Source organism: Pteropus vampyrus, unplaced genomic scaffold, assembly GCF_000151845.1.
Source record: "Pteropus vampyrus isolate Shadow unplaced genomic scaffold, Pvam_2.0 Scaffold462, whole genome shotgun sequence".
NCBI classification, from domain to species: domain Eukaryota; kingdom Metazoa; phylum Chordata; class Mammalia; order Chiroptera; family Pteropodidae; genus Pteropus; species Pteropus vampyrus.
Genome location: NW_011889243.1, coordinates 290,888 through 316,442, shown reverse-complemented (window position 1 = coordinate 316,442; position 25,555 = coordinate 290,888). Strand labels below are relative to the sequence as shown.

The 25,555-nt window shown below is 48.4% G+C and overlaps 2 protein-coding genes across 3 annotated transcripts in view; one reads left to right on the top strand and one right to left on the bottom strand.

Annotated features, from left to right (window-relative positions):
- Positions 1 to 4,712: 4,712 nt before the first annotated feature.
- LOC105306828 (cholesterol side-chain cleavage enzyme, mitochondrial) lies at positions 4,713 to 16,653 on the top strand. Of its 2 annotated transcripts, XM_011382062.2 has the most exons (9): positions 4,714 to 5,071; positions 7,912 to 8,067; positions 9,566 to 9,765; positions 10,717 to 10,920; positions 11,675 to 11,835; positions 14,648 to 14,814; positions 15,075 to 15,153; positions 15,635 to 15,832; positions 16,339 to 16,653. In XM_011382062.2, exons 1-9 carry the CDS (start codon positions 4,803 to 4,805, stop codon positions 16,468 to 16,470), a joined length of 1,566 nt encoding a protein of 521 aa, XP_011380364.1. In that variant the 5' UTR covers positions 4,714 to 4,802; the 3' UTR covers positions 16,471 to 16,653. The 2 variants fall into 2 exon arrangements, with proteins under 2 accessions (XP_011380365.1, XP_011380364.1); XM_011382063.2 differs by lacking the exon at positions 10,717 to 10,920 and having other exon boundaries at positions 4,713 to 5,071.
- A 158-nt stretch (positions 16,654 to 16,811) lies between these two features.
- The window catches only part of CCDC33 (coiled-coil domain containing 33), a 101,411-nt gene continuing 92,667 nt past the window's right edge, over positions 16,812 to 25,555 (bottom strand). Inside the window, 8 exon segments of the mRNA XM_011382148.2 lie at positions 16,812 to 18,736; positions 19,556 to 19,669; positions 20,051 to 20,137; positions 21,261 to 21,427; positions 22,355 to 22,445; positions 22,539 to 22,670; positions 22,882 to 22,970; positions 23,242 to 23,407. Coding sequence (XP_011380450.1) covers positions 18,629 to 18,736; positions 19,556 to 19,669; positions 20,051 to 20,137; positions 21,261 to 21,427; positions 22,355 to 22,445; positions 22,539 to 22,670; positions 22,882 to 22,970; positions 23,242 to 23,407 — 954 coding nt within the window. The 3' untranslated portion in view covers positions 16,812 to 18,628.

The window sequence follows — 25,555 nt, the reverse complement described above, 5'->3', positions numbered from 1 at the left end:
TCCAAGGGAAGGTCCACATCATGATGCATAAAGTGCAAGGCCTGTGAGGAGAGTTCCGAAGACTGTTCTCCGATTCCTGGGGGTCCTGTCGGGTAACTTATTTGACAGAGGTGGACATTCACTCTCAGAAGATGGGAACATTTCTCAAGGTTACCAGCTGGTAAGAGGCAGAGCCGTACCCACACCTGGTTGGTTTGATTCTAAACCGTGACTAAACTCCTCCATTTCATTGTCTCCCATTCCCCTCTCACTTATTTTCTGGAATTGATCCTTCACCTGTTGCCTTGGTGAGGGGGGAAATCAGCAGGCTGTGGATGGTCATTCTTAACTTAGGCAAATCCTGCCCTGATCTAGCCCTCCAAAAAGCAGTTCAGTCAGTATGCAGGGCACAAATGCACAGGAATGAAAAATACCCACACTGACTGACCTAGACCCACGCCTCGGCTTCAGTTGGGTTTGACAACCTCACCTTCTCTCTCTTGAAACCCGGGCTTCTTGGCTTTTTCTTGGTTCTCTCCTGCCTTCTTCAAGTGCTTTTCCTTTGTTCTCTGGGCAAGATTCTCATCTTCTCCCCCTCCTACATTGGGGGTCACCAAGACTCAGCTCACAAATCCTACTTCCTCCCTTTCCATGGAGGCCAGAATCCTTCTAGCCTCCTCTGAATCTCTTGGCATTCTCACAGCTTCCCCCGCACTCCCTGAGGGCAAGGGTCATGTGTCCCTTGGACCTCCTCTGTCTGCTAACACCTAACCTAGTGTCTAGAACAGAGGTGTGGAATGCTGCACGTGTGAGAATAAATACATGCACCTATTCCCCGTGGTTGTTACTCAACATGCTCTGGCCCCACCTACCCACCCAAGGTAACTTCTAAACCTCAGAGTTTTGAACTTAAAAGAATAAGGCACAGATAACCTCACTCAGAGAATGTGAGGCAACTTTTCCAAGAGATAGTTAAGGAGCATTTAATAATAAATAGCAAATGCTTACAACATTTGGGTGAAAACACAGCAGCACACAAAAACTGTTGTGAACACGATGATCATAGCTGTGTGTACAGAACATGTGGAGGGCTTCTGGATCAACGTGGTGAGGTTCAGGATTCATTGAACCAAGATGGCTCTGGGCCAGTGAAATAAGGGAGAAGTCCTGCACTGAAAATGTAAAACAGTCTCCCTTAGCAAAAATGATTCATTTAACTGAATAGTCATATAGTCACTGACACTGGGCCTTGTCCCAAAGCCACTGCTGGACTGGACAAGTCCTGCTTACATGCTCCAAACCGGCCAGGATTTGGGGTCCTGACTCTTAACCTTGGAGTCTAGGCAAGACTCCCAATGGACTGCCAAAAATCAGTAGACATTTGAGGGAACTTCTATCATCAAAGACAGGGATCAAAACAAACAGAAAAAGAAACTCAGAGGAAACAGGGACAATACAGAGAACAAAAGCCAAAAAATAAAAAAATAAAACCCGACAATTAGAAAACAATCTTATAATTTATATCTTCAGAAAGTTTTGAGAAACTATCATGTTTGTATTATGTCTACACCCAGATATAGATGAAGTCCATAGGAAATTAAAAACAGATAGCGGAAATAAAAATCGCAATAGAGAGATTAGAAGCTGAAGTAGGGAATCTCTCATTAGCTGGAATGAAAGACAAATGTAATATAGGAGAGAAAAGAAAAAGTAAATAAAAGATAAATCCAGGAAGTTCACATATGAATAATAGGAGTTCCAGAAACAAAGAAAAGAGACATAGAAGGGAGAAATTATGAAATAAATTATACAAAAAAATGTCCAGAAATTTGAGGACACGAGTTTCTAGATTAAAAGGGCTTACCAAATATCTAGCCCAAGGACTGATGTGGCAAGATGAATTGGGAAATTTGAAGCAGCCAAAATAAAGAGGAGTCCCTAGGAGTGACTAGAGGGGAATAAGGAGGACCAATGCAAGGTTTCAGGAATCGGAATGGCTTTGGACTTTTCAACAGCAGTTCTAGGAAGTGCAAGACAATGCAGCTACGCTTTCAAACATTATTTTCAAAGGATGGAAAATTATTTCCAATCTGGGTGGTTCTGCTTCTCTGGCTGATATGTTTTGGATTCTGAAATTATCTGTATAAATTATTTGGACAAAGCTATCCATCGTAGTAAAAATAAATAAATAAATAAATAGAATTTCAACCACTCAGAAGAAGAAAAAAGAAAACAGAAAAGAATAAATTAGAAAAGGACTAGAAGCAAATGTTTTTTTTAACAGGGTTTATGTTTACCTCAGGGTGAAACCACAGGTATTACAGTGGCAGTCTCCATTATAAACCTTTTTGCCCTACTCTTTCCATCAAATACTACCTGTCATGAGACTTTCTCTCTGGATCTTAGAATGTTCCCTTAATGAGTTGAACCTTATGGAGTATAAATTAAAAATAGAGCGATACAAAAGGATCCAACTTAGTTGTATTAATTTAGGTGCGAACAATGTTTGACATATAGGAGTGTGATAGAATTAAGCAATATAATTAGTGTTTACTATAAACGATGTATAAATGGGCCCACTTTAAAACGAAGCCGGAGTTGCCATCCCAGAGGGACTGCCTTGCATGTCTTATGCCTCAAACCTTGGAATGTTAAAAACAGAGCAAAATAACCTTTGGACAGGGCCTAGGTCAACATTTTGTCCTAAAGAACTGTTTGTGAAGATAAGAAAGCAGTTGACTACCAGACTGATGACTATTGGGCTGAAAATTAACAACACTGTTTAAAATTAATATCACTGTTTAGGTTATGTTATCTGCATCAATTCCTTTCTTCTATTGATGTAAAGTTCCCCTTCCCTTTCTCAAAGATACCCATTGCCTTTGTCTCCTAATTGCAACACTATGTTGGCTCCTGCCTGAAATCCGTGTGTCCTCAATAGTTATTCTTATTGATCTCAAGAAATGTTTGTTGTCTTTCACTTTGAAAGGCCTTTTATTTTTAGGTTAACATTACCATTGTATCACTGAGTTTTTGGTTGTCAAGAACGGAATGCACTTCAGTTAATGTTTTACGGGGAAGGGATTTACCAAGGGATACTATACAGTTCCACAAGATCTCCAGGAGGGAAGATGATCAGGCTTGGATGCCAAGGTGTCAGGAATACCAACCAAATTACATCTCAGGGCTGCCTCAGTGGCAACTCATCGACCCCCACAAGGCTCGCATGCTGCAGCTATCCCAGGCTGGAGATCTCTGCCACCACATATGCCAGAAATGGTTTCACATGGTGCCTGCTTCCTCATGTGACTACCTTCTCATCCAGAATGTCACTGGGGGTTGTCTTATTGGTGAAGCCCAAGTCATCCACTGAGAAGGTGAATTTGAAAACTTATCTGTTAGAAAAGATGATTTTTTTTTTTTTGCATTCTTACTGTGGTAACATTTCATAAAATGCAAATATCAAAGGTTTATACCTCAGGTGATTTTTTACATGTGTAAACACACAGATCAAGACAGAAAGCATTCCCAGTGCCCTAGAAATCTCTTTCATGCCCTCTCCCAGTCATTTCCCTACGAGAACCACTTCTAACACCGTAAATTCATTTTACTGATTCTTGAACTTCATTAAAGTGAAATCCAACATGTTGACGTAAGAACGTCCAAACCTGTAGAGAATTTTTATGAAAATTTATTTTGGCAAACAGGATATGTCTGGAAGCAAGATCTCAACAAACTGAGAAAAATGCTTCTCAGAGTGTTAGTTTGCAGCTTCTTTTATGCATTTGGAATTAAGGAGGGACCGTTAGGAAGATTACAGGAAGGTGGGAGAAAGCAAGGCAGGCATTGGATTATAGATAGTGAGATTAGGTGCTCTCTTCTGAAAAGAGGCATTTTGAATGTGTGTTAACGTAGATGCACGGAAACAATGTGCAGGGCTTACTTAAGGCAAAGATAAACTTTTTATTAAGGAAATTATGTGAGGTGATGACTACTCACCATGACCTGCCCACTTAGGAATTTATGATCAGATCGCTCAGTGAGATTACTTTCCACAGACTCCTCTTTCATTCATAATCAGCACGTACTCTTGTGTGTCTGGCTTCTTTCACTCAATATTTAAGATGCAAGAGGCCATAATTTTTCCTGTTTGTCCTTTTCCTCAGTGTTCTACAATGAGCAAATGTGACTGTAATTTAGTTTATTTTTATAGTTAGTAGTATCTTTAAAAGTAATAATAGCAACTGCCTATTATAACATTTCAGAAAATATAGGATTTTTTTTCTGCTAGCAGAAAAAGTAGAACTTTAAAAATCAGGGAATTATACAAAAACAGTTATATATAAATAATAGGGTTGTAATTAAGATATATGCTGTCCCAAAGCTGCAAGGTGACTCCAACCTCTTCTCAGTCCCCTCCTTATGAACCCCAAACCCAAGGTGTTGGTACATCCTGATGGATGTTTGCCAGCAGCTGGGTCCCACTGAAGGGGTCATCAGGACGCCCCAGTAAAAGAAAAGCACAAATCTGTACCATTTCTGTATCATCTCAGGGATCTGCTGGGGCTGGCACTGAGGACAGAGACAGAGGGTCCTCCTTGTGCTTTGGAAAGCCTCTCTGGTTGCAGAAATTCCAGACTGAGCCTTGGTACCCTAGTCTGGGAGGGGTTGTGTGGGGACGGGAGCCAACAGAAGGGGGAGGGCAGTTGACCGCTGTGTCAACTTCTCCCTTAACCTTGAGCTGGCAGTTATAATCTGGCTGCAGGAGCTCAGGGCCAGAGTCCCCTGTCAGGCTTTGCTGCAGTGGGTGTCGTGTGGACAGAATGCTGGCCCGGGGGCTTCCTTTGCGCTCAGTCTTGGTCAAAGGCTGCCAGCCCCTCTTGAGTGCCCCACAGGAGGGCCCATGGCATCTCAGGGTGCCCACTAGAGAGGGAGCCCGCATTTCCACTCGAGTCCCTCGCCCTTTCAGTGAGATACCCTCTCCTGGTGACAACGGCTGGCTAAATCTGTACCGTTTCTGGAGAGAGAAGGGTTCACAGAATTTCCACCACCACCAATTCCAGAACTTCCAGAAATACGGCCCTATTTACAGGTAAGCCTGGCAGAGAGTGGGAGCTGGTAGGATAGGGAGGTAGAAGGGCCTGAGCAGCCCTGCTGTGCTTCCTGCTCCCCAAATGGTCTGTTTGCCCACTGCAGGCTGTTGTCCACATTCTGACTTTATCTATTCCTTGCCTGAGGATGGTGGCAGGAGATAAGGCTTCCAAACAGTGGGTTCAGTTCCTACACCCTCTGAAACTTTATGCGGGGTAGTGGGAGGTTGATAAGAGAAGAAGCCCTGTTAACTGCCTCCCTACATCCATTATCTTCAGGACCTCTTGGAAGGTACATTTATCATCCCCATCATTAGAAGATACTCAAGCTCAGAGAGGCTAGAATTCTTGCCCTGGTCACCCAGCTAGATCCCTGTCCTCCTAGAGTGCTGGCCTTACCCTTCAGCCCTGTGCAGCTCTGGAGCAGCTGATTTTGTCTCTTTCACTTGGGTGGCTAGAGCTTTTCTTCCCCAAGCATCTGCCTTTGCTTCCTGCCAGGAAGAAGGGGCTTTAGTCTTTTAGCCTCCGAGCACTGCCACTCCCTTGCAGTGGGGAATAGGCACAAGTATCTGCGGGCTGCCCTCGGTGGTAGGCCTTGCTTGTTCTGGTTTAGCAGTTTCTATGGTGGGCGGCACACCTGGGTTCTTTTTCTGAGAACATAGTTGAGGAGGGTGGGAGGTATAGAAGGTGGTAGTTGGGGCAGGGCCAGAATATCAGGAGGAACAGTGCATTTTACTTTGAATGAAATGATCAAGATGGGAAAAGGGCGTCTTTGTACGTGTTGGCTGACTGGCTGGGTTGGGTAGGGGCAGGAGGGCTGGCTTGTTTGTGTAGGGGTCCAGCTGCTCACTTCCTCCCACAACTCCTTTTGAAGTCTCAAGTGCCTTTTCACAGCTGGTTGGAGGCCGGGAGGCCGCAGGCTGAGCATGCTTGGAGGAAGGTTGTTCCCAGTCTCTCCTCTTTCTTCTCTCTCTCTCCCTGGCCCCTAGGCTTGTCAGTGCCTCTGTCCCCAACCTCACTTCAGTGATCTCTCGCTAGTCCCTGCTTCCTAGTCCCCTGCTTTCTGTTTTCTGAATCACTTTCATTTGAGCTTTGTAGCATGCTCTCAAAGTTGGTGTTATAATCCTTGTTTTATAGATGGGAAAATTAAGGCCCAGAGGGAAGAATCTTGCCAAGGTCATACAGCTCCTCAGGGCAAAGGCAGGGCTGGAACTCCGACTGTCTGACTTCTAGTTCAACGTGTCATCATTATATTCTAACATATAACCTGGAAATGATAAAATTCTGAATAAATGCAAAGAATTTAGAATATAACTTTCATAGTTTTTTTTTTTTTTAATACAAAGGCTGTTACTGTTCATATTTATAGAGCAATTTGGAGAATACAGACAACACAAATGAAAACTGAAACTAGATACAATCTCAATTTTGGTAATATTTATGTACAGTTAGGAATGTGAATATATTATATATACTGTTTGGTATTGTCTCACGGCATATATTGAGGACTTCTTTCCTCTTTTCTCTCTTTAGTGTAATTTTAAAAAGCAGCATTGAAGTTGGTAACATGGATAAACCATATTTTTTTTAGCCAGTTCTTTAAAGTGGACATTTAGCCCACTCTGGGTTTTCTTGCTATTAGACCTGACACCATAATAATGAACCTCCTCATCTATTAGGCATCATTGTCCCCTGTCAGATCATTACCTTGGGCTAGATTCCCAGAAGTGGAATTGATAATAATAATAGCAGTTCAAGGACTTTGCTCCAGGGTAGGGTTATGGAGCTAGTGGTGCGAGGACATGTGGTAACTAGAAAAACAATGAGAGGATTTTCTGGGAGATTTGGGAAAGTAGGCCCAGGGTTTATAGGTCAGTGGTTGAGCAGTGCTCCTCCCTTCTCCTCCTCCTCCCTTCTCTTTTCTCCCCCCTCATCTTTCAGAGAGGGAGGAAAGCGGGGAGGGAGGAAAGGGGTAAGGAGGAGATGGGAGGGGGAGGGAGAATGGGGAGATTCCCTCTGTAATTTCAAATGCATAAAAGAAACTGCAAAACTTGTTATCCAGAGCATTTTAGATCTTATTTCTTAGCAACTGTCCTCAGTTTGGGCTCAAATAAACTCTTATAAAAATTCTCTACAGGTTTGGACATTTCTTACTTCAACAATCTGTACCTGGGGCAGTGTTATTTTAATAGAGACAAAGTGCTTTGTCAGACCTTTGACTCTCGGAGACAAGGTGGCCACTCCCAGAATTTTAATCCTGGAGTCTAGGAAGGATTGACTGGCCCAGGGTATGACCTGCCTAGCAAGCTACATGCCGTCATTCCAGTACAGGGTCACTCCTGACATGAAGGTGCTATTTCTGAGCTACGTAGTGGTTGAGAGAGTGCCGAGGGTATGAACACACAGGAAGAGTGAGCATGGGAGTGGCATGGGATGGAGGACTTGATAGTCCATGGAAGGCTGGGGTGGGGGCGGGGCTGGTCCTAGGGGACATGCTGTGGTGCAGCAGCAGCCAATGTGATAATATGAGGAGCGTAAATCTGTCACTTATAGAATGCCTCATAGGAGTCATATCCATAGACTTTAGATCATCTTATCCTTTGGCAACCCCGTGAAATAGGCATTGTATTTTTCTCAGTTTTATGAAAGAGGAATGAGACTCAGAGGGAGTGAGAGCCAGTGAGAAGGCTGTAGAAACAAGATCCACTTCTAGGCCCATCTGCTCTGCGCTCTCAGCCATGAGGTGGTTACAAACGAGTCGAGACTCCTGTCCTGATTGCGCAGGGTCTGCACGGCTCTCCTTGAACCCTTACATCATAGGCCCTCTTCTTCTTCCCTCCAGGGAGAAGCTTGGCACCATGGAGTCGGTTTTTATCGTTGACCCTGAGGACATAGCCATTCTTTTTAAGTATGAGGGTTCCACACCAGAACGATATTTCATCCCGCCCTGGGTTGCCTATCACCAGCATTACCAGAGACCCATCGGAGTCTTATTCAAGTGAGTACTGGGTCATTTCTCAGGGGCAGAGAGAGATGATAGGCAGCTGTGGTGAAGACAAAGGCTGGGGTGAGGAGCTGGAGCCACATTTACCCTGCCTTTTCTATCTGGGGCCTTTAGGAAAATGCCTATCATCTTTCTGCCTCCCTAAAACAGATGATGATGATGGTAAACAGCTGTGCCAACCATCAGGGGCATGGTTAGGCTGAAGATCTGAATGAGTAAAGACTTTGCAAAGTTCTCATTGGTTCATTCATTAAGTCCCATCTTATTGAGCACCTACTATGTGCCAGGCCTTGTACTAAGTACAAGGACTAATGACAAGTAGGGCAGGGCCCTGCCACCGCGAGTTCCTCACAGTCTAAAGGGACAGTAAAACATAAGATAAATTGGCATATTTAGATGTAGGGGATACTGGTTTCCACTAAATTGCTCATCACAACTTTAAAATGTGAGCCTATCAAGTGTTGGTGAGGATATGGATCAACTAGAACTCTCATAGATTGTGAGTGGGAGTGAAAACTGGTGCTATCACGTTAGAAAATGGTTGAACACTACCTCCTAGTTGAATACTCACATACCTATGATGCAGTAGTTCTGTTTTCAGGGATATACTCCATAAAACAGCCCGCCTGAGGAGGAAGGTACTGGAATGTTGGCAACAGTGCCATTCAAAAGCGCAAAAACCCAGAAACAACTTAATGCCCAACAGGAGCATGAATGGGTGAGTGGTGGCATATACCACTCCAAATGAACAAACTGAGTGACTCACAATACAGATCATATTTAGATAAAATTGAGTGAAAAAAGCAAATCCCCCAAGGCATGACAGCTTCTTTTAAGAAGCTGAAAATAAGCATACATTTTAAGAAGTATGTTTTAGAAATATATGTCAATCAGATAAAAATATATACAAAAGCAAACAAAGGAATTGGGTTGACAGTCCCCTTAGCCAGGGAGTACCAGGTGGGCATAGTAAGAACTGAGGTTTATCATTAATCCAATTCTGGGTACCTGAGATTCTCCACCAACATGAATAATGGGATACACCAGGGGTGCAGTGGAGAGGTTGGTCAGTTGTGTCTGTGCAGGGATCAGAGAAGGTAACATATGGGGTCTTCAAATGGCAGGAGGTAAGCAAGCACTGGCCAGGAGGAAGGGGAAGTGAGAGGAAGGAATACTTGCAACTCAGGCAAAGACTAGGGGCCTTGAAAGAGACTTAAAGTTTCTAAGACCGAGTTCTTGGCTTGCAGCAGCAGGGGTGGGTGGTCAGGTTTTGTTTTCCTTCATCGCTTTCTTCCTGTCTCCTCCCTCAGGCCCCACAGCAGCAGGGAGCTGGTGTGAGAAAGAGAGTGTTGGGAGGAGGTGAGGGCAGGTAGATGTGAGTGCTGGACTCTGAACCTGGCTCAACCTCCTGGGAGAGCCCAGTCAGCTCCCTCTGTGTTTGCGGAGGCTGGAATTTTTGACCATGAGGGCCCGAGGGCCTGTGTTTCCTCAGGAAGTCAGGAGCCTGGAAAAAAGACCGGCTGGCCCTAAACCCGGAGGTGATGGCTCCAGAAGCCATGAAGAACTTCGTCTCCCTGCTGGACCCAGTGTCCCGGGACTTCGTCAGCATCCTGCACAGGCGCATCGAGCAGCAGGGCTCTGGAAAGTTCTCAGGGGACTTCAGTAATGACTTGTTTCGCTTTGCCTTTGAGTGTAAGAGGCTTGTACCTACCTGGCAATGGTCTTGGGGGTGGGAGAACCCAGAGTCCCATCTGAAGAAGAGTTGGGACTGGCTTTTGGGATGAGCTGTTGAACACACCCTGTGCCATCAGCTACCCGGGGGAGCTGCACACTCTCATCTGGCATTCATGCTATGGAGGCAAGAGTCTCCAAAATGTAGGTCTCCATTGCCACTATCCAAAACCCAGAGTGTGGTTCAGTCCTCCACTCTGCAAATCTCTCCTGGGTCATAGATCTTTGCAGGCTGGGTGGCTAATTTGAATTGGATGTTCAAGGATGGGTAGGAGTTATTTAGGTAGGGCAAAGAGGTCAGGCAGTAGAGGCAGAGGAAACAGCACATGCAAAAGATCTATGGCTTGATGGAGATCATGTGATCACTGCAGGAGATCTGGTATGAGAGTTTGGTATGAAACAGCATTCAAATTCCCAACCCCACAGGTGGGAAAAAGTTGGGGTTGTTGTGACTTCTTAGGTCCAGGCAGAGTGGGTCCTGGATGGCCAATTACCAGGGCTTTATGTCTCCAAGTCTCCCATTTGGCCTGTTTCAGGAAGTATTTAGCCAATTAGGTCAATTATAGATGAGAAATCTCTCTTCCCAGGAGAAAAGCCTGGATGCTTGGGGTGCTGGTGGAAGGGTGGGTAGAACAGTTTCATCTCCGCCTGGACCCGCTTCCAGCTCTGCTGGAGACCGATTCCCAACCCAAATGATCCCTTTTGAGATCTTCCACTTGACACTCTGAAGGACCTAAATGGTTGCAGTTTAAGCGCCATGGACCTCAGGCCTCAGTTTTTTTACTGAAGGAGACTGAAGTCAGGTGCATGAGATCCTATGTGTTGGTGGAGGTGGATGTGGAGTTCCTGGGAGCTTAGGTTCTCGGATGTTCAGATTATAAAGGACTCTTCAGCCTGTGCCTATCCCTGCAGCTATCACCAATGTCATATTTGGAGAGCGTTTAGGGATGCTGGAGGAGATAGTGGACCCTGAGTCCCAGCAGTTCATTGACGCCGTTTACCAGATGTTCCACACCAGCGTCCCCATGCTCATGCTCCCCCCAGACCTGTTCCGTTTGTTCAAGACCAAGACGTGGCGGGATCATGCGGCCGCATGGGACGTGATTTTCAGTAGAGGTGAGGATTTCTCTGGCTGTACCCTAGGCAGCTCAGTCTGGGGGCCCGGAGAGCCCTGTCTACCTTAGTGGGTAGGAAACCCAGGCCTGGGTAGGCAGAGAGAGAGAGAGCAAGAAAGACACAGCTGGAAACAAAAAAGAAGCCTGCCTCTTTGTTCCAAGTTATGTCCATGGACAACTGAGTTGCCATGTAGGAAACCCACCCTCTGATGGGCAGGGATGGGCATCAGGAAGGGCCCGGAAGCTCCGAGATGGTGAGTTGAAGGCCAGCTGTTGGTGATTAAATTTTTATGAAGAATAAGATCAAAGGTGTCCATCATATTCTTTCAAGGTACCCATGATCCCCAACATGAGTTAAGGACTAGCGTTTCAGACCTGGCTGTGCTTGGTGACAGATTGGGACTTGGGCAAGAGAGATTAGTAAAGTAGCATAGAGAAAGCTGATTGGGGATGCCAGACCTGGAGTCAAATCCCACCTCTGCCCAACACCCACCTGACCTTGGGCAAGTCACTACTCTGTGGACTTCTGTTTCCTTACCTGTAAAATGGGGATATCACTTACCCCATAGAGCTGTGGTCAAGAATTAAATGAAGAATCAGATAAGAAAGGCTTAGCAGACAGTATGTGTTCAATAAAATGGCAGCCTAGAAAGCACAGGGATCCAGAATCCCCAAGTCTATCTCTCGCTAAGAGCCTGTTCCTTCCTTCCCACCTAGAGAGACTATTGTTTTCTTTCCTCTTTCCTGCCACACAGCTGAAAAATATATCCAGAACTTCTCTTTGGACCTCAGACAGAAAAAAGACTTCAACGACATTTACCCGGGCATCCTCTACCGCCTCCTGGAAAACAACAAGCTGCTCTTCGAGGACATCAAGGCCAATATTACGGAGTTGTTGGCTGGGGGTGTGGACACGGTGAGGTGTGCTCTTGTGCCCCTTCCCCCGCCAGCTTGCCTCATCGGAAACCTTGCCCACATGGGGTAGATCTCCCTCTGTGGACTTCATTTCCTAAATATTCATCTCCTGGGAGGGTAAGGTCAAGTCAGTTGCCCGTGGAGCATGCCTTGTGGCTGGTCCACCATTTTTTCCTTGCCTTTGAGAAGAGGGTGACTAGGCATGGGTGTCGTGGGCCCTGGTTCTGTGTGGAGTCTTTAAAGGAGAAGCCTTTCAGTCACCGGTAGGGGACACAGCTCACTGGATTTAGGAAGGCTGGCAGGAACTCAGAAAAGCTGGGAGTCAGTGGAATTTACCCTGCATTCTCTCTTCTAGGATCTTTTTATGTCTTTCATCCTCCCCCATGGTGCTCCTGAGAGCAGAGCAGATGGGCATCTTCTGTGGTGTCTCCGGAGCCTCAGGCCCTGTCCGCAGGCAGCACAATACCACAGAAAGTTCTCTTGAACGTCAAAACCTATCTTTCTGTGTACCATCCCTTTCTCTTTCTCATGCTAATGTGATAGGGAGGGTTATTTATTTAGTGTTTATTGATTATTGGTTATGATTTCAGGAACTGAGACAATAAAGATGCACACAGTAGACCCCAAATATTTCAAATGGCTCAGAGAAGAGTAGTATATTAGTTTGCTAGGGCTGCCATAACAAAGTACCACACATGGGGTAGCTTAAACAATAGATAGACATTTAATTTTCTCAACAATTATGGAGCTGGAAGTCCAAGATGAAGGTGTCAACAGGGCTGGTTCCTTCTGAGGCCCCTCTCCTTGGTGTGTAGATGCCGTCTTCTTCCTAAGTCTTTACAGGGTCTTCCCTCTGTGTGTGTCTGTGTCCTAATCTCCTCTTCCTATAAGGATATCTGTCCTATTAGATTAGGGCCCACCCTAGTGACCTCATTTTACCTTATTACCTCTTTAAACACCTTATCTCCAAATATAGGCACATGGTGAGGTACTGGGGGTTAGGAATTCAACATGAATTTTGGGGAAACAATTCAGCCCATAACACGCAGGCAGCATGTGCACCGATGACCACCACACCGTGTTATGGGGCAGGGTGAGCAGGTCTGCACCGGGCACTGACAATACTGGAAGAGACTAATATGACCTTGCAGGACAGGAAGAGTGCTCTATAGAGGAGCGAAAATTCAACCTGTGTCTTGAATACTGTCGCCAGGAGGAGAGAAGAGGAATAGTATTTCAGGACTAGGGAGAAGCTTATGTCAAAGTCTCCTGGGTGAATAACTCTATTTCCTAGGTATCTCATTTATGTTGTGCTCTGACGAAGGACTTTCAGTCCCTGTGACAGGCTGCAGATGGAGGCGTTGAGCGTATTTCAAACATAGTTCATTGCCAGTTCTGCGTAAATCTCCAAAAAATGTTCACCTGCACCAAAGCAGCTCTTATTGTTAGGTAACATTTATTGAGCACATACTATATGGCAGGCAAAGTTCTAAGCTTTTCACATGTATTAATGCATTTAGTATTCACAAACAAAACTATGAGGTATGTTACTATTATCCTCCTTTTTCAGATGAGGAAACTGGGGAACAGGAGGTTAAATAACTTAGTTAAGATCACACAGCTAGTAACTTATTTGACTACTTTAATAAATAAGTATTTCCTGAGTAGCCACTCTGTTGGGCCTTGTAGGTAGTGAAACAAATACATACGTTTGATCTGAGTCTTGATTGGCTTCCTAGGCTGGGAAGGGAATTCTGGGAAGAGGAAACCGTGAGGAAGAATTTCTGGGCTTCAGAAGCTGCATGTGGCTCACTGCAGCTAGAGCATTAGGTGCATGTTGGAGACAGGTGGTGATGGAGCTGGGAGTAGCAGGCAGGTGTTGGGGGTTTCCATAGGTCAGGCCAGAGCCTCTGGATTTGATCTGGAGGATATGCGAAGCCAGGCAAGGATTTCAAACTGGGAAGTGACTGAGTAGCACTTTTTCATAATTGCTCCTTCTGGAAGGAACAAGGAGAATGTCTTAACCTCTTGGACAAAAATGTGATCCTTGGTAAGATAATATGCGACAACCTGTGTAGTAGCCCTAGGAAGGAGGGCTGTGCCAGCCTGGGGTCCTGCCATGGAGGAATCTGGGACAGTGAGGCTTGATGAAGGGCTAACAGTCACAACACCCTGCTAATATTGAGATTAGCTGGTTAATCAGTATATACCACATGCTAACTACAACATGGACAGGAACCAGGTCTGATTGTTCTCATTTTGTACCTGTGAGCCTTCCTTTTTGCTTTGCTGTTATAGATAAAATGTTATGGCTTGGGAACGTTCTGTTAGGGACAGGGTTGCTTGTTCAACTGGCATTTCTAAAGGAATGTCTGTCTGATCTCAGAAGCTAAGCAGGGTCAGGCCTGGTTAGTACCACCTAGGAATACCAGGTGCTGTATTTTTAAAAAACAAAACAAAACGAAAACAAAAACAAAAGGAACGTCACTCAGTCAGAGGACAATCTGACAGAAGTGGGCTTTGATCTACGAAGGCCTCTGCAGTCCTTTAGAAGAAGGCATTGGCTGTATGGGTGCCCTCTACTGGCTGGGGAGATGGTGGACTCTGGTGATATGAGGGATGAGGGCTGGGACATGTGCTGTCCCCAACATTCCCACCTGGGTGGGAGAAAGGCTTCTTGGACAGTTGCTTTTGCTGATGATACTAGGACAAGAGTGGGGAGAGGTTCTTGGAAATGAAAATTTAGCATGGGTCTAAGTGCCTCAGGAGTGACAGGCCCTTCTGGTCTTTTGCACCCCGATACTCTCTGCCAGACATCCATGACGTTGCAGTGGCACTTGTACGAGATGGCACGCAGCCTGACGGTGCAGGAGATGCTGCGGGAGGAGGTTCTGGCTGCCCGGCGCCAGGCCGGGGAAGACATGAACAGGATGCTGCAGTTGGTCCCACTCCTAAAAGCTAGCATCAAGGAGACATTGAGGCAAGCCTGCACCCACCTATGCCTGCCCAAATCCTGGGCAGGGCCAGCGTGGTGCCTGGGGACAGGGTTACAAGGAGGAGATTGGTAGCAGGAAGTGAGAATCCTGGAAAGACAGCTCAGAATGGGGAGGAGGGATAGAGTCAGGGTCCTGCCTCCAGATCCGCTCTGCCGTTGCTGCAGCTGGGGCTGAGATGATGTGGGGGTTGGGGCGCTTTGTCCTGGCCTCTGGGCATTAACTTCTGAATGCCTTCCTCTGACAGACTCCACCCCATCTCCGTGACCCTGCAGAGATACCTAGTAAATGACTTGGTTCTACAAGATTATATGATTCCCGCCAAGGTAAGTGTGGCAGGAGGGCTGCAGGCTCCGTCAGTCAAACAGAGGTTGGGGGCAGACTGCAGATGGTGGCGATGGAGCTTCTGTACCGCCTCTCTTCCTGGAGCTGGCTGGTGAGTCCTTGGCAGCAGCAAAGTTTGAATGAAGGGCAAAGGTAGTAGTCACAGTGGGTGATGACCTCTGGACTGTTGCTGGATCCCAGGGTTCCTAGGGAGACCCTACAGGCTACCTGGGTCTCAGGACCCTTTGGTGCTGAGGAAAGGGCAGGACAATCCCTTAGGCCATCCCTGCCCTAATGGCGTCAGTAATGCTTGTTGAGTGAGGCTCAGGGAGGGGTGGGGTCTTGTTCAAGGTCACACAGTAGGCAGTGTCTGTGCTGGAGAGCTGAGCAGCCAAGCTGGGGAGCGGGAGTGGGGAAGCTGGGTTATGCTCTAGACTGTGAAGAAATGAGGTCTACTCAGACCTCTGCTGACCTTGTCCCCAGACATTGGTACAGGTGTCTACTTATACCTTGGGCCGAGACCCCAACTTCTTCCTCAATCCCAGCAAATTTGACCCCACTCGATGGCTGGGTAAAAACAAAGACCTCACCCACTTCCGCCACCTGGGCTTCGGCTGGGGAATTCGGCAGTGCCTGGGCCGGAGGATCGCAGAGGTTGAGATGACCCTCTTCCTCATCCATGTGAGTCTAGCCTGGGAGCATCCGAGAACCCTGGGTGGCCCCGGCCTTGATGAAGGCATGGGCCATCACTGTCCAGAGCCCTCCCCCAATATTCCCTGCTGCCTCCTTTTTTAGGCTAATCCACTTATCTCCTATTGGTGTCTCCAGCCATCTGTTCCTCTACAGGGGTGATGTGATGAGGGTAGAGTGGGATAAAGTTTTGTAGAAAGTGAAGTGAAAGCCTGAATCAAGGGAACAGTACTAGTGGTGTGTTTTCAGGCGCTCTGCAGGGTTAAGTAGGAGCTGGCATGGACCTCTAAGATTCTTTGGTCCATTATTTGAACTGCCTGAGTCTGGTCCCAATTTTGGTCCCCTTCACTCCCTATGAGTTCTATAACTTCTGAACTGACCTCTTAGAGCTCCTCAAATCACACTCAACAGGCATTGCTCAACAGGTGAATGAGCCTGGCTCAGGGGAGACAGGCCCTCCCCACTTTTCCCCTAAGTCCACCACCCCTCTTTCTCAGATTCTGGAGAATTTCAGAGTTGAAATCCAGCATCTCAATGACGTGGGCACAATGTTCAACCTCATCCTGATGCCTGACCAGCCCATTTTCTTCACCTTCCGACCTTTTACCCAGGACCCACCCCCAGCATGATCAGAGAAGGTGGTGTGGGAGGGAGGCCCGAGGGGTGGGGCCCATGTAAGTGTCTGCATCCTTATTCCTCAGTAACCCCCTACCCCTGCTCCCTTCTGACCCAGCTCAGCTGAGGCACTACTCTTTCACCCACCTCTTGCCTCTCTTCACCCACCCATGAAGGCAATAAAGAGCTGAACTATGTGTAGTGTTTTAATGTCCCTCTTGCCCCTATGGTATCCATCACTCCTGTGAAGATGCTTTCTGACCTGGGTCCACAGTTGGATCTGAGCATGAGTGGGAGACCCAAGGTAGCCACACGCAAAGCCATTTCTGCTGGGTTCCACCCACCAATGGCAGCTCAGGAGCCAGCGGGATCAAGCCCCATGCTTCCTGGGGCTGCGGGCAAGGCAGAGGGGATGGAAGGCTCTTGCTACTGTGCTGGAGCCAGCGGTGTTGGGACAGAGGACCTGGTGGAGCTCTGCTGAGAGAACAGGGAGATCTGAGAGGTATGGGCCAATCATGGCTTCTGGAGCAGGCCCACCTATCAAGGGTGAGGCTCGTGCGGGGCTCTGCTTGGCTGAACCCTGAGTGGGAATGCCAAGGTCCAGCTAGAGTCTCGGGCACAGCCAGAGCTGAGGTTTGTGTGTGAGGGGCTGGTGTGAGGTGGCCAACCCTGGGGGAAAAAGGCCAGTATGCTTCCTCTACCCCACCTGACCCTTCTCTGGGTTTCCCCAGGCCTCGGCTTCCTGCTCGAGGGGGACATGCTCATTTGTCTAAGCTCTGGGCAGTAGGCAAGGAGACTGCAGAAGATTCTTTGGTCCATTATTTGAACTGCCTGAGTCTGGTCCCAATTTTGGTCCCCTTCACTCCCTATGAGTTCTATAACTTCTGAACTGACCAGGTACCTGATCCTTCCTGGCCCTCGACTACCTGAGTCTGAGTCCTGCAGGCATACAGGGGAGCTAGTCCTGTTCCGGACAGCAGTCCAGATAGCTTGAAGTCTTCTATCAGGATCTGCAGGTCCTGAGTCCACTCTTGGAGACTTTCTGCTCTTCCCCATCACAGTCTTCTTCCTTGCTGTCTTTCTCTCTCTTTCCTGCTTTCTCTCTCCTTTCTCATCTCCTGGCTTGAGTCATATTTGACTCAGACATGTTAGAACTGAAAAGGGACTTAGCATCAAAGAGGTCAAGCTCTACATGGAATATATGAGGAAACTGAAGCTTAGAGAGGTTGCTCGAGTCATCCAAGGTCATACAGAATGCTTGTAGCTAGGACCCAGGGCTTCTGACTCTCTGTGAAAGACTCCTTCCCCTAGTCCCATCGGCTTTCCTGTCCCCGGCTACACTGAATACAACATGGCAGGCTCAGCCTGTTATGGCGCGAACTATTCTAAGACCCACGGAGCCAATTGAGATTAATTATGAGCCTTTATTAGCCGGCCCCCCGACTAACTCTCTACCATACAGGATTAGAGGAGATCAGTCCTGAGCTCCCAAAAGAGGCAGCTCATAAAGCCTAGAACCACACCCTGGTTTAACATCAAACAAACAGATTAAACACACCCTAGTTAACATCAAACGAGCAAGCAGATTACAGAAGCTGAAGTTGGCTGTTAGCATATCTTTGCCCAGAACCACACCCTTAACAAGCCTAGCTCTGGATGATAAGGGTATGTCACACTAACATGTAACTGATCCCCACAGGCAGGCTTCAAGTCTTTTTCTTCCCTAGAAACAGAAAAACAAACTTGAAAGAAGACATTTCAAGTACAATAGATGTTTGGGGGCAGGTGGAAAGTTTCAGCCTCTCTTATATCTCACAATAGAGTTGGCCTCTGGTGGTCTCACTTCTTCCAGAGGTCTGGAAGGAGTTTGTCTCCTTGGCTCCTGCTTTGGAAGGACTTTTCTCCCCACCCTCCTGGGTCCACTATGGCCTTTGGTTCTCCAACAATGGTTGCTTCTAGAACAAACAGAACGTTATAGTGCTGTAGCAGAGGGCCCAGGCCCAGAATGGGGTCAGGGAGGAGGAAGCTGGGGCCCCGAGGCTGCCCTGCTCCAGAAAAGATGCAAATGCTCAGTGATTCACAGCATTTAATGAAGTCATTTCTAGGGGATGGGGATGAGACACCCTAGCACACAGAGAGGGAGGCTGCTTCAGTATCCAGGTCCACTGGGACTTAGGTCTGCTGCGAGTTTGAGGACTTGTTGAGCTTAGTCTCCAAACTGGGCATCAAGGGGTCCAGCTTCGAGGGTCTCCTGTGGTCCTTGGAGTGGGTTGAGGAGTTCTGCGTTGTGCAAAGCAAGGTAAGGTGAGTCTGTCCTTGTCTCCCTGGGTGGGGGTTACCCATTAAGTGCATTTCGCCTAGCAAGTCATGTCTCAGAGGGCCATGATTTCTCAAAGATTTCCAAACAAATTTAGCCACAGCAGGTCATATCCAATTTCTTCAAGTCCACAAGGTTCAGCAGGTAAGTTTCAAAAGTAGCCCTGTGTTCTCTGCCAGTCCCCCATTTTTTCAGGCCTTGCTGGGAACCTGGAAGTGAGCTGAGTACTGATAGCTCAGTACTTTGGGGGCTGGGTGGTCCAGGCTGAGCTTGAGGGGCAGATTGTGAGTAAGTCTATCTGATCTTGGGAAGTTGGCAATGTTTCAGGTAACATGCTCCCTTCCCTGGCAGGTCTGCAGCATTGCAGTTGCCCAAGAAAGGTGTGCTCATGGAACAATCTTAGGCACTATGGAGATGAATGGCAGCCACAGCTACTCTGACCACGAACAAATCCAGTCCTAAAGTACAGCTAGTGTCAAAGCTTTTGAGAAGTGCCCATGTGGGCAACAGTTCATCCACAGCCATCTCCTCTTTGATTCTTACCACCACTGCCAGGGAGGGGGTAGCTTTCGCAGGGTTTTCTATTCCCCTCAGACAAGTGGGGAATTAAGACAAGGCAAGGGCTTCAGTTGGTAAAAGGGTAGAAGCTGAGCCTAGGTCCTCTGACTTCCAACAGGGAAGATGGCCTACCTGGACAGGTTTTCTCAAGGCCCAGTGACTTGGGGTGGGTGTTGCCAGCTCCATTGCCCAAACACCAGGGCTCCTCCAGAGGGATCACTCACCGGCAGGTCTGTGATGATGGCGTTTGAGGGGTGCCCCAAGCCGTATTCTTGCTCCTGCAGCCTTGTGGCCAAGTCCTGCTTCTCTCGTCCCCAGCGTCGAGCTGAGTCTTCTAACTGCCGACATAGAGAGGGACAGATGGAGAACTGCTAGGTAGCAGAGCCCCTCCCTGAGATCTGTGACAACCAGCGCTTCAGCCTACTCTCTGGGCAGAAAGCAAAGCCCTGGGCAATGTGACCTTGTTATCTTCCCAAGAAACCTCAGGAGTGGCAGGGTTGGGTAGAGAGGGACCAAGTGATAGCCTGGTCTGTTAAGACACAGGTGGACCTTCTTTGAGTTCCAACAACATATTGAACCCTGACCCTGAGTGCATACTGATTCTTGACTCTGGTCATAGACCGAGCCCTGACCCTGTAGACAGACACACAGAGACCTGATCCTCATCACAGGCCGAGTGTGAACCTTTCTAGCCTGATCAACTCCTGTGCCTCACCTACCTGGCTTTCCAGGGACAGGATCCGGCTCTGAGCTCGTTCCAGCTTGGCCAGGAGGTTAAACTTGTCTGAAGTAGTGGCAAGGAGATCCTGTGGGCAAAGCAGAAACTCTCACATGGCCCCAGCTGGGGGCTGTGGCTGAGTGAGCTCAGGTAGCCAGGAGATGATGAGGGAGGAACCAGCCAGGTCCAAGTTCCAACCTCAGCTCCCCAGTGCAGAGTCTCAGACCCAGGGCTGAACCCTCTGCTGAAGTTCAGACCTGACACAGCACACACTTTTTATGACAGCCGCTCTCCTCACAGATTTTGGGTATATAAAGTTTTTGCACATCAATTTTTAAATGTAAAATGCACGAAAGAGCACACAGATAGGAATCTTGAACTAGGAGTCTTTTTGCAAAGTGAAGAATCTGTGAAGCGAAGGCTCCCCCACTGCCAGCACTTTAAGTTGCAGCATTGTAGTTGCCCGCTGAGGGCGTGCTCACGGGACAATCTTAGGCACTGTGGAGCTGGGTGGTGGCTACAGCTGGATGCCCATGCATTACGGGTGCTTTCAAAAAGAACTCACCTTCTGTGAGTTCTGAGATAAAGAGAAAAACTCTCCTGTGCTTTGGACCACCCCTCTTCTGTAATTCCAAATGTCCTGTCTTTGGTTTGCTTAAAGCAGGTACACCTGTAGCAGCCTCAGAAGTAGAGCAAGGGCAAGGCATGTCTGGGGCTTGGAGCACCCACCTGTGCGGGCAAGGTTTCTGTGCACTTGGAATGGCCTGGGCCATCTGTCTCTTGCAGCCTCTCTGCCAGGTCTCCTGCTCCCAACTCCCTGGGGTCCACCTGGGATGGGGGAAAAGGGCTCTCCAAGGCTGTACCAACCCAGGAAGTGCTCTAGACCAGAGTTTTGAGACACCTGTGTGGAGTCTAAGTGCAAGGCATCCAGGTGGCCAAAAGGGTCAGGGGTCAAGAGCAAGTTAGGGGCTTGCTTCCCCCCAGAATGCTAGATAAGGGTCGAGGTGAAGCTTTCAGACTCATGTGTTCCCCAGGAGAAAGAGCGAGCAAGGCCTGAGAACTGGCACTCCAGGAGATGCCAGGCACGTCGGAGACTCTGGGAAGCCTAGCTCCTGGTCTTGGTCTTCAACTTGGATTGTGCCGAGCAGTGGCTGGACACCTGGTGACCTGTGCAGGCAGGCCCAGGCCAAATCTGTGCCAGCAGCTCTTACCGGCAGGGCCTGCTGCTGCAGAATGATGGGGGCCGACTGTTGGCGGCTCTTTTCCAGCTCTGCGCGCAGCCTTGAGTTTTCTGCCAGCAGCGCTGAGTAAAGGTCAATAGGCTGGTTCTCTCCTGTAGGACCCTGGGGAAGGCCAGAAGCTGAGAGCATGGGGAAGGCTGTGAAATGGCCACAGATGTTTATGAGATTGGCTTTCCTGCCTCCATGTCCCTAGCCTGATCTGCCCCAGCATTTGCTCCATTCTGCCTCTCCTCTGGCTCCCCACTGCCAGTGGAATCAGGTCCACACCTTTCAGGCCATCTTGGCTTTTGACCACAATGTTCTCCTTAACCGCTGCCCTACCATTTATCCTGGGTTTATTGCAACACTTCGTCTATCTTTCTTCCCTTTTCTGCTTCTGGCATGGTCATTCCCTAGGCCTTTGCCCTGGCTGATTCCCTCCCGAGGTTGCCTTCTTGTCTCTCATCCCACTCCTGGATAACCTCAGGGCTCCTGAAATGTGGGCCCTACTTTCTTTTTTTTCCTAAAGGTCTTCAGAAACACCCCCAGTCCAAACTCTATGCAGTGAAAGCTGAACACAGGCTGGGCATGCAGGGGTCCCTGGTGAGGCTACACAAACAGGCTCAGAGAAATCTTCTGCCGGGGCTGGCCTGAAATGGTGTGACCTGGTTCTCTCTTGCTCATCAGAGTCACCTCCGAATGGCAGTTCTAGATGGCTTTGGTTAACATCAATGGAGAAAACAAACCATTGATTAAACCAAAATATTTTTTGTTTGTTTTGTAGAAGCAGACTCTTTGAAGATATGGGAAATGAGGAAATAATTTGAAGGGTCCTGGAGTTAAGTTGGGAACTTCCCAGGTAGCCCCACTACCTCTTTCTAGCCTGGCTTATACACTGTGTCCCTATGTGTCCTGTGGGGCTCCCTGGGAAGAGAAGGGAGCTCAGAGGACCTCTGGAAGTGCTCAGAGCTTGAATGAATAGGGGAGTACCCCCCTGTGACCCAGTTGGAAGGTGCTCCTGAAACCGAGAAGTCCGGGAAGGCAGGATCTCAAGGGATGGGATGAAAGCCAAGGAGCAGCCTCACCCACACTGGGCTTTCCCTGCAGCCTGTTCAGCAGGGGCTCGTTCCTCTCCCGAAGCTTGTCCTCTAGCACCCGCTCCATCTTCTCGATCACCTGCGGGGCAGAGTGCAGAGGCTGGTCTGGTCTGGGGCTCTACATCATCCCTCTGTGGCTGGCCCCTGGCAGTCTGGCCCCTCCGGTCCCTGCCTTCTCCTGGTGCCTCACAGTCTCCTCCAGTGCCTTCATCTTCTGCAGCTTGTCCTGGTACCGCTTCAGCAGTGCAGCTTGTGGCTGCTGAGCCTGGTACAGGAGAAGCAGCTCCTTCTCTCGATCATTCTTCTGAAGGTGGGGGAAAGAGGGGGAAGGGGGAAAGAAGGGGTACCTAAGTGTTACTCTTGGCCTAAAGGGTCCATCCCACGCCCCTCTGCTGAGTTCTCCACTGTGCTGTCCCCCTTCTAGGCCCTTTTCCCTTCTGCTCCCAGACACACTCCTACCCTAGATCCCGTCCACTTGGCTCCTCATGCCCTCTGCCCCCCAAGCCCCAGCTCACTCGAATCAGCTCGTTCTGCAGATGCTGCACCTTGTCCCTCAGTTTCTTCATGTCCAGTTCACTCAACAGCAGTTTCTGCTTCATGAACACTGGGGGTGGGGGAGGTGGCTGGCTCAGGCAGGAGGCATCTCCCAGCTCAAATCAGAATAGTTGGGGGGCGGGCAGATGTCTTTCAGCCCTGGGGCTTGAGACAGGATTGGATTCTCTGTTTACCATCCTGGAGAGGGCTTAGCCAGCTCCTACCAGCCTATGTCCAGTAGCATGCCCACTTGGGAAAAGTTCCCTGTCACCCTGTCCCGAAATCCAGAGCCAGGGCTCAGGCAGACTCCAGAACGCCCTTGGTGGCCTGCACGCTCTCACCCAGCTTCTGGGTTTTGTCCACATTGTCCTGCTCCTCTCCCATCTCCTCCTGGCTCAGGTAGCTCCTCAGCATGCGGTTCTCCGCTTCCAGGACACTGGCCTGTTTCCGCAGCAACAGGATATCCTCTGCCATCTTCTGCATGGCCCGGCGGTAATTGTTTATCTCCTGTGGATTCCAGCACTCAGAGTTGAGCCTCCAGCCCACATCTGCATCCACACTTGGAAGTCAGTGGGTCACCCCCAAGGCCAACGAACAGAGTGAACCACAATTGTGCCCTCAAGTCTTAACAACACCTCAGATGGGTGGTTATGACTTGGTTGGCACACTTCCTGACCCTATGAAAGAAGTTGAGCTAAGGTTCTCCCCAGGGGGCCATGTCTCTTCCTGAGATACCAACTGTGGGGACCCAGGACTCAGACACCATGAGGCTCCATCATGCATAAGCCCACGAGTGATGGAGACTCAAAAGGACCTGAATCCAGGTTTCCAGAGCCACTTCTCTGTCTTCTCTTTGCTCCTTTTTCTCTTTTCTAATCCTTCTTCTTCCTCATATCACTGAAAACCCAGGGAAGAACCTCTCAGAAATCTCACTGAATGCCACTTGGGAGATGACCTCAGGCACCAGTGCTTCCAACTGGTCCAGGGGTCAGGAAAGGACACTAAGTAGGCCCAGGAGACCCAAATAAAGACTCAGGGTTGGGATCCAGCTACAAGATGTGGGGCGTGAGGTAAGGCCAGAACGTCGGGCTCTGTCGTTAGGTTAAGAGTAACAGGCATCCTAAAACTTGGTGTTCTCTGAGCATTTACTATGTTCCAGAGCAGGAGGACTGCCCTCGCTCAGTTCTCACAAGCCTGTGAGGGTCAGTGCTATGATCACCCTCATCTTACCAACCAGGAAACCATGGCCCAGAGAGACGAGTAACTTGCTCAGTCACAAAACTGAATGGCAGAGACAGAGTCTGAAATCCGTCCTGCTGGTTGAGTCTGTGTCCCCAGGTACTGTGCAATTCTGCCACAATGCCCCTTTACTTGGAAACATCACAATATGTTGAGAAATGATAAAACAGGTCACTAAAAATAATTATCAATGGGATCTCAGTCTTGGGGGAGGGGGGCTAGGGAATTCATGTCTGCCCTGATGTATGCATAGGAGAATTCATAGGCTATATTTTCATGCATTTGTTTCATAATCAGAAATTCCCTCCTGTTATTTAGAAAAAGTTTTGTAAAAGGAGTTTCTTAAATCTAAACAGCGCAAGATATAAAAGAGGGACTAAAAATGTGAAACTAGAAAGGTCCATAGAAGGGGAGGAGGTGCAGGAGGAGTGGGAGGAGGGAAGTGAGGCCAATGGGAGTTTGCTAAGCCCCTGTGCTTTGCCTTCCTGAGGCTGTGGAGGTCTTGCACATGGGGCGGGGGATCCTAAAACAGCCAGGCTCCCAAGTTCCAGGAAGCAGAGCTCTGCCCCCAACTCCTACCTAGGCCCCATGCTGACTGGGGATATAGCCTGATGCCCAGCCTCTGCCAACAACCTGCTGCAGGGTGGGCCACAGGCTTCTTGAGGAGGGGCTCCCAAACAGACACCACCTATCACCTGCTGCTGTCTAGCCTTCTTGCTGGACTCTGTCTAATCAGTGCTGGGTTCATCTCCCTAGCACCTGCCCCAGCAGAGTTCCAGGTCTTGGCTCCTTCAGATCTGCCATCTGGTGTCCTCAGACAACTCCATTAATAGGAGCCAGCCCAGAGACCACACACACACAAAGGTTTGTAGTCAGACCCTGGTCAGAACCCAGCTTGGCCACTGACTCGCTGAGCGAGCTCAGACAGGCTCCTTCCCTGTTCAGAGCCTCAAATTCCTTACGTGAGATAAGCACAGGTTGCCGCAGGGCTCAGAGTCAGTGTATATGCGGCAGCTGGCACAGGCCCTGCCAGGGTGGGTATGACCTAGAGGAAGCCATTCTCATCCTACTCCTTGTCTGTTCAGTGGCTGCTTTATCAGGAGGTCAGATGCTTCCCTCTGCCTCCTGGCTGCCATCACTCATCACTTCGGAGAACTGCTTGGATACTGGATACTATTAAAGTTGAATGTATGCAGAGCCTATGATCTATCTAACCATTGTACTCCTGAGTATATGCCCAATAAATATGCACATGTGAATGCATCAAGAAGCAGGGATAAGAACATTGCTACCAGCCTTATTTTAATAATCCCAAAATGAAAACAACACAAATGCCCACCATAGTAGAATGTTGAGATAGTCATACAGTGGAATACTATATAGCAATAAAAATGAGCCAGTGCCACGAAGAAATCT